Source organism: Malus domestica, chromosome 05 (genome assembly GCF_042453785.1).
Source record: "Malus domestica chromosome 05, GDT2T_hap1".
NCBI classification, from domain to species: domain Eukaryota; kingdom Viridiplantae; phylum Streptophyta; class Magnoliopsida; order Rosales; family Rosaceae; genus Malus; species Malus domestica.
In genome coordinates this window covers 1,555,381-1,563,963 of record NC_091665.1, presented here as the reverse complement: position 1 = coordinate 1,563,963, position 8,583 = coordinate 1,555,381, and the positions used below count along the sequence as shown (strand labels likewise).

General features: G+C 40.7%; 1 protein-coding gene across 1 annotated transcript; it reads right to left on the bottom strand.

Annotated features, from left to right (window-relative positions):
• Window positions 1-2,689: 2,689 nt before the first annotated feature.
• On the bottom strand, window positions 2,690-6,677 carry LOC103425058 (pentatricopeptide repeat-containing protein At1g71420). Its single transcript, XM_008363137.4, has 2 exons — window positions 3,783-6,677; window positions 2,690-3,253 (listed from the first exon to the last, which is right to left on the bottom strand). Exon 1 carries the CDS (start codon window positions 6,442-6,444, stop codon window positions 4,171-4,173), a length of 2,274 nt encoding a protein of 757 aa, XP_008361359.3. The 5' UTR covers window positions 6,445-6,677; the 3' UTR covers window positions 2,690-3,253; window positions 3,783-4,170.
• Between the last annotated feature and the right edge of the window lie 1,906 nt (window positions 6,678-8,583).

The following is an 8,583-nucleotide window of genomic DNA, read 5'->3' as shown; positions in this document are numbered from 1 at the left end:
AGGTTACTGTTTGGTCCACACGAGTGGGCTGGACTAATTGACATTTTTTCGTGGCCGGAAAATTCTTCAATACAGAAATGTATGTTATTCCTTTTCGTCGAAAGAAATAAATAAAAATATATATTTGCACTTTTATATGTTTTTAGGAGGTGGACTCCTTTAGTCAACGACAGAAAAATAAATGAGATTTCAAATTTATAGCCTTCCATTGAAGTAGAACTTATGTTTACATTTTTGGGAAACGTAATGACACACCCCGACCGAAATTAAGGCATGCTGGCCGTCACGTGAGAGTGACGTAGCCATGTGCACAGTGCGGAAGCGATAATGATAAGAAGTATATGAATAATTAAAAACCGAACTACTTGAGTGCACTACTAAACATGAAGTGATAAAAGTTAGTTACAAAAGTAAATACTCCTAATCAGAGCATAATAAGTTTAGGTGCAGTCCAGTAGGACAAGTACTAGTTATACAGTACCAGGAATGTCCTACTATTATTTAGATAGGTCAGAACTGTCGACGTCCTCAAGCCACCAACATCAAGCTTACTTAAAACCTGGAGGGGCGCAAAACAGAAAACGTGAGTGGGCAAAAAACAAATGTTTTACAAAACCATTTCATTTATCAACATATCTAACCCCTCGTTGTAAAACATGTATAATTTTTCCCAGAATCAAGATATACACATATACATAGATATATATATGAAATCATATCAATTCAGTTCATGCTTCACATAATCATAAACATATGTATGCCATGCCAATATATAACAGAGTAAGTAATTCAGGTGAGAATAACTTCATAGAAATATAACATATTAGCCGAAATCCCTGTGGTAGTCTGTACGGCTGAATTCATAGCTCAAAAGTCAATCTAGCCGGAGTCACTACAATGACCTATACGACACTATACTGCACAAGAGTCGGAACCAAATGAAAAGGTCTGTACGACAATACCGGGTGTAATATAATTATGCTCAATACTACTCTCACATAATAGCTGGGCGATAAATTGCTAGTCACCTACGAGTCGGAACCATAGAAAAGGTATGTACGACAAGATTGTGCACCTAAATTGGATCCAATGTGAGCATATGGTGCGGGAGGTGACATTATAAACAGGCCTGTGCCATATCTTTGGCTAAATCACAATCACCCTAGGTACAGTTTTATGAGCTCAACGTTATTCAATCACATATCACATCATCGATAATTCACATAACCAACCATAACTCACCTGAGCTTACCTGAGCGTCCACAGCACCACAATTATATATAATGCATCCTATACCAATTCATATACGAAATATAAATTTATATGCATGGCATTCAAGGCATACTTTCATTTAAACATATTTTCTGGGAAAATATCAAGTATATAAGTATATACTGAAGATCAAAAGCCCACTCATTGATATGTCGAAGGATCATAGCCTCCAAGTCGCCCTTGAACACGCTCGTCCTCAGGATAAGTCTCACCTATATGCGAATTAACTATAAAAATGTTATTTAAAGCACATAGACAAAACTAGCTAATAACTTCTCATACAATGCTCAAATGGGGTGTTTGAATATACCAATGTGATCTACACAACTCCACGAACATCCCCATATTTTCAGATTAATTTTTGGACCCTTCACGCACCGCCACGTGCAGGCGAGTGCACAGCAAGGCGCGCCACCACGCGCAGGGAATCCTGATTCCCTAACTACCGTTAGGAATATTCCGTTAAAACCCAACGGTAACCGTCCAAACTAACTGACGGCGTTGGAATATTCCGTCAGACTTGACGGAATATTCCGTCGTCTCCTACCTCAGAACTCCGACGACCATCGCCGTTGCCGGAAACTGGGAAAAATTTCTAACCGTCTATTCTCACTCATTTTTCAACCATTTTCTTCGAAATTTGAACCAAATGAAAGCTTAGAGTGAGAAGAATGGCGTTATACCTATTTGAAGCTTCAAATCTCACGAAATCACATCGGAGCAAGCTCGAAAATCCGATGACCTTTGCAACTCTTCGTATCTAGGCTTCCTGACGTCCAAATTCTTCAAACGAACTACCCCGAGCCTCTTTGGGACCTCCAAAAGCTCTCTATGAGCTTAAAATTCCCTGAAACACAAGGTTTTACGTGTGCATGAACAGTGCACAAATCGAAGGTTAGGTTTCACGAGGTTTTCGAAGGTTTCAGGTTCTAAAACTTGTACCAATGGATTCTTGAGGTCACAAGGAACACGAAAATACTTACCTTGGTTTCGATATGTAAGATTTGAGGTGGTTTCTGGGTTGTCCGTACCAATATGCTGAGAGGGAGAGAGAGAGAGAGAGAGAGAGAGAGAGAGTTTGAGAGATAGAGAGAGTACGGGAGAGAGAGAAGGTATGCGGGTATGTGTGGTCCAAAAGCCACCAATCACAACTAAGAGAACACTTAGTTCTAATTGGGTCCAATAATAGAGGAATATAGCTAATTGGTCCACAATCTTAAGTCCAAACCACAACATCCCATAATAATTCTCAACGTCCAAGGGTATTTAGGTAATTTCACGCCATCGATAAATAAATAACACACATCTCCGGGACGGGCTGTGACATGTACAGTGAGATGTAAATGTGGTTTATACGTCACAAATTTGTATCTTTTCATTGGACCATTGGGAAATAGAACATCTAGGGAGCACAACATACTCGATAATTCCAAGAATATCTCATTTTTGTCTAAACTCAGTTCTCTTTTCTTTCTCGGAAACATCACATTCATAGGTCCGAGATCCACATCTATGAATTGGAAGGGCCGAATGGTCCATCCATTCTTTTTCTTCGTAAGTTTAACAATGACTTTTTTTGTTTTTGAAACTTGTCAATAATGTAGATTGCACAGAGCTAGCTATTGGAAAGTTTGAGAATTTTGCTTTTCTGATGAGAATAACATAGTGAAAATTGTAGAATATAAATCAGAGGCAGACAATCCTTGTCCGCTATGTGCTGTCTTTTTGTATTTGCTTATTATCCTCTTCAGTGAAATTGATCTCTAATGGCTTTCCGCTTGATCAGATGCTGTAACCGCCCACCATTATAGAATTAGACATGAGCACTAGCATGAGCACCACCATTATAGAAGTAGACCAAAGTGAATGCAGTCGCATCACCCGGGGGATAGTTTAGGGGATACTCTGAAATTCTGGGTGTCGATAAACCCATGGAAACCATACAAGTAGTATTATGCGAGGGCTTGTCTTGCCCAGACATCTGTGAGCCAAAAACCATGTGTCAGTGACAAAAATCCTAATAAAACTTAACTCTGAAAAAGTTGCAAATGCTGGTCTGCCAATAATCACAGAAACGCACTCCACATAAAGTGTGATCTAACATCACTGTCATTGGATCATAACAGCAACAGTATACATAACCAGGTTGCTATGGTGAAATAACACAATTTCCAGACAATAATCGAGACGGGGTCACGGTACCCCAAGATGTTAAAGCAAACCAAACCCAGGCCAAGCGCCTAGATTACCTAAGTTGAATGGCAACATACCATAAAAATCTCATAAAAATTATCAAAACCAACAAGGAATTCAACACAAAAAAGAGAGATCAAGGAACCATTTAAGGGAGCTTCTACTAAAGATTCGGTGAATTTGAGCATATAATAGTTTTCTCTCTGGATATACTCTTTAAAGAAAAATACTTTATTTGAATTGAAAAGAAAGTGAAAAAAGTAAAATTCACAAGCAAATAATGTGAAACGAATTATGAAAAAATTAAAGCACCTGACCTCTATATACGCTGGATTTTGAGCGGGTGGACTGGTGGATTTGACTTCCGTAGATCGCAGGCAGAACCCTAGCTCAAAATGACATAGTAAAATGCAGACAAAAACAACCTTCTGCTTTGCTTGACGAGACTCTGGTTTATATTGTCTAAGACTGACCAGCTCAAAATCAACCTTGTCTTCAGCAATTAGTCATGGACACGACATTCCTAATACTCAGCCTTGTGACAAGCCCTATCAAGTTGACACTGGCTCAAATGATCAACAGAAATCATGGGAAAAAAAATTCAGTATCAACAGCATCTGCATGAACCATTCACAACTGAACCATGATCCATCCAGCATGCTGGTAAATCAGGCACAACCAGCGTGGTTTACTTCTGCTCGTTTATTACCAGTAGTCATTGCAAGAGCATATTCCATCATTAAAGTGGTGGAACCGGTTTGAGTCTCTCACAAAAATCTCTTTCTGAAGTAGATTTGATGCTAACTTCATGAAGTTATGGCAGTCCACGCAGATTCTTATGTTCTTCATTATTTTTATAGCAGTCCGACCACAATTTGAACTACCTTCATTCATAATAGCAAACACTAAAGCTAGCTTTTCACTATGATGGTACAACAGCTCCTCTTTGTGTTCCTCTTCCACATCATGCACTGACAAGCTTGTGTCTGGAACATAACCCATTTCCCTTAACCGCACAATCAGTTCTTCTAGATTCCTGAAGATAATGTTCCTTTCTGGATGATGTTGGCCTCCGGAGCAAAACTCATGGACCTGATTTCCAATCTCAATCCAGCTTAATCCAGGTTCCTTTTTCACTCTAGACCCTTTCATTTCCTTCCTAATTAGGCCTGCTTCACCAAATTTACCGTCAGAGCAATACATGTTTGACATTTGTACATAACCTAATGAATTCTCTGGCGCTAGCTCTTTCAGTCGATCTGCTACTAACTTGGCCAACAGTGTTCTTCCATGCTTTCTACATGAACCAAGGAGTGCGCTCCAGACTACAGAATCAGGCTCCATTGGCATTCGACTTAGAAGCTCCTCAGCCTCAACAATTTGTCCAGCTCGACCAAGAATATCAACCATGCAGGCGTAATGATCAAGTTGAGGTACAATACCATATACCTCAATCATGGAGTCAAAGATGCGAGTTCCTTCTTCTACCAGTCCAGCATGGCTACAAGCACAGAGGAGAGAAACAAAGGTGGCAGGATCAGGTTGGACGTTCATACGTGAGAAGAGATGCAATGCCTCTGTAGCTTGTCCATACAAGGCATAAGCCTTAATCATTGTATTCCACGAAATGACATCACGAAGTTCAATTCCATCAAACACTTTCTTAGACAAGGAAATAGAGCCACACCTAGCATAGGCATGGATCAAGGCATTTGCAAGTACTGTGTCACACTCAAAGCCAGCTTTGATCACTTGTGAATGAACTGCCAAGGCGTGGCGCTCGGTTGCAAGGCTTGCATAAGCTTTCAAAACAATTGAGAAAGTATACCTGTCGGGAACTAAGTTCTCACGATGCAATTGACGAAAGAGGAAGAGTGCTTCTTCAGGGTCTCGCTCTGCAAAAGTTGTTATGATGCCAGTCCACGCAACAATATCCCGATCACAACTTGTCTCCAAGAAAAGCCTGTAACAGTCCGCAACATCTCCTCCAAGATCTGAATAAGCTTTAACTAACGCAGTGGCAACTTCAATTTTTAATATAAGCCCGGTTCTGATCGTGAGACAGTGCAATTGGAAACAAAACTTAGAAACCACATTATCATCAAGGCCATTGCTTCTGCATAAGGATGAGAGAACGCTGAGAAGTGTGGCACGATCAAACCCAATTCCATCACGGTACATTTGTATGAAAAGATGAATAGCTTGAGCTCCAAGTCCGAGATACCGGTACCCCGCAATCATTGAATTCCAAGATATAAGATTCCGGAACTCCATGCTCTTAAACACATTCCACGCCTCGTCTTTACTAGCATCATAAACACCTCCAGGATTACAAATCTTGCTATACAGAGTAATAAGAGCATTTGCAACGTAAACACAAGCATCCAAAGACATTTTCAAAGCAAGCGCATGTACCTGCCGACCATAAACACCGTCACTCTCCGCGAGCGAGCTGAGCACGCTGGTGAAAGAAAATTCGTTGGGGCGGTGGTGAACCAACATGCCAGCAAATAAACTCAAACACTTTTGGGGTTGCCCGCATAGGGCGTACCCGGAAATGAGAGCGGTCCAAGAGACAAGGTTTCTTCTGGGCATTCCATCAAACAGTTGGTGGGCGTAGTCCAAGTGACCAAATTTGGCATACATATTGATGAGGTGGTTGGTGACAAAGAGGTCGGGTGGGTGGATGGGGTTGTGGGCGATCATGTAGCGGTGCAAAGAGAGGCCGTCTTGGAGGCGGCGGTGGCGGACACAGACGTGGAAGAGAGTGGCGTAGGTTTGGGGGCAGTGAGGTGGTGGGGGATGAAGGGAGTAGAAGAGTGAGAGCGCTTCCTGGAGATGGCCGCGGGTGGCGAGAACCCGCACCTGACCGAGCAGATCATTATAATTGGTTTGCACGTCGAGCAGGGTGAAAGATGAGGTGAAGGTTGTCCGATGAGAGATGCGAGACGCGAGGGTGAGAGCACATGGGCGTAACATGACACTTGTTCGTGTGCGGCTTCCTCCTCGACCTCGACCTCCCAAGTGGTCAGCAAAGCCACTGACAGCACCGACAAGCAAGCTCCTTGTCTGTTTTTATTGGGTTGGGTTATCATGATGACATCCTATTGCGTTAGTTAGTCCGGTCAGTGTCTTGGTGGAATGCATGCATTATTGCAGTACTTTTGCACCCAATGTGGTCAGGAAAATGTTACAAGAACCTTGAAACCGCTACTACCATTGATCATGTCCCATAATTACTCTTTGCTTAAAAGCTTACGGTTGTTATAAATAGGCAAAATATCATGTTGTTTAGTTTTGTAATTATAATACAAAATGATTGTAGAAAGTGAAATGATATTATTGTTTTCACTTCTTTCCTTTGCTGTGTATTGTAATCACACACCAAGTGCTTTTCATATAGAGCCACATTCGTGACAAACCAAAAAGTAAAATGATTGCTCTTTTTGAAATTCACACAACGACAATTACACTACTATTGCCCTTTTGAAAACATCATATAACAACAATTACACTACTGTGGGCATTCATTTTCACAATTTTACAACATCGGTGTGATAAAAGTGTAACATCAGGTTTTACCGATTGAAAATAGTTATAGGGATGGATGATAATGCTTTCCTTGGTTCACCTGTACCAATAAAGACTCGCCATCAAGATTGGAGAACCTGCCACATCAAGTTCAATATAACATCTTAAGAGCAATTCCACCCCTAAAGACTTTGCGCTAGCACTCAGCGCATTTATCTACTCAAGTGAACAGTAATAGATCCTAGTGAACAATAATAGGCCAAAGCATCTCCATCCCTAAAAAAATGTGCTGACACAAACGATCTCCATCCCTACAAAATGCGCTGGCACCCAGCTCATTTAAAATATTTTATATTTTTTTAAAAGAATAAATAAAAAAATAGTTTTATTTTCGGATAAAATTTTTAACCAATTTCGGATAAAATTTTAAATAAACTTAAAAAAAAACACAATAAAATAAAATTACATACTCATCAAATAAACTTAAAAAAACACACTAAAATAAAATTACATAAACTCATCAAATAAACTAAAAAAAAAAAAAAAAAACACACTAAAATAAAATTACATAAACTCATCAAATACACTTTATTCTTCAACCACAAGCTTATTTTAATTATCTTCACCTTCTTGCAATCCCCACTGGTGCTCAATCAAGTCATTCTGGCGGGTTACGTGCCAGTATGGCTCTTGCATATCAGTGTACCGCTGAACGATCAATTCATTGTATCGTCCATCCCGTTCCAACTGCTCGTGTTGCAGGGGATCTTCGGTCCGGTCATGAGCACAGTAGATACGTGTTCTTGAGTTGTTCATCGGATCCGGCTCATATTCATCGACGACATCATAATCATACTCATCTTCCATAATCATGTTGTGGAGAATAATACACGTTATCATGATGGATCGAAGAGCCTCAATATCAAACATTCTAGCTGCAGCTCTGACAATCACCCAACGAGCTTGCAGGATGCCAAAACAACATTCCACATCTTTCCTACACCCCTCTTGACATTTTGCAAAGTGTTCTTCTTTTTCAGTATGTGGATGTGGCACTGTTTTGACAAACGTAGCCCACCTTGGGTAAATATTGTCTGCAAGGTAGTATGGTCTGTCGTATTTAGTGCCATTAACCCAATATGTGCATTTCGGCGATTTTCCTTGCAGCAGATCGTCGAACACTGGAGATTGAGCAAGGACATTTAGGTCATTCTGAGCTCCTGGAACACCAAAAAAAACATGCCAAATCCATGTATCAAATGAAGCCACTGCTTCCAAAATGATACTTTTGGCTCATTTTCTGTCGCCATAAGCTCCTTGCCACGCACTTGGACAATTTTTCCAAGTCCAGTGCATGCAGTCGCTGTTGGGACTAAAATAATCTTCCAAGAGATCTTTACCTCGTCTTTCCCTTTTTCTATTGAAGTTTGCAGCACGTTTGGGTTTGGCTAGCTGACCTACAGCTTCCATGACACGGCGGGAATGTGAGGCCCTCTGCCTTCTATGGTCATCATCCGAGTCCTCCTCCATTGCGAAAGCCTTATCTCCACCTCCACCTTCCTCGAGATTGATCAATTCTTCTTGTTG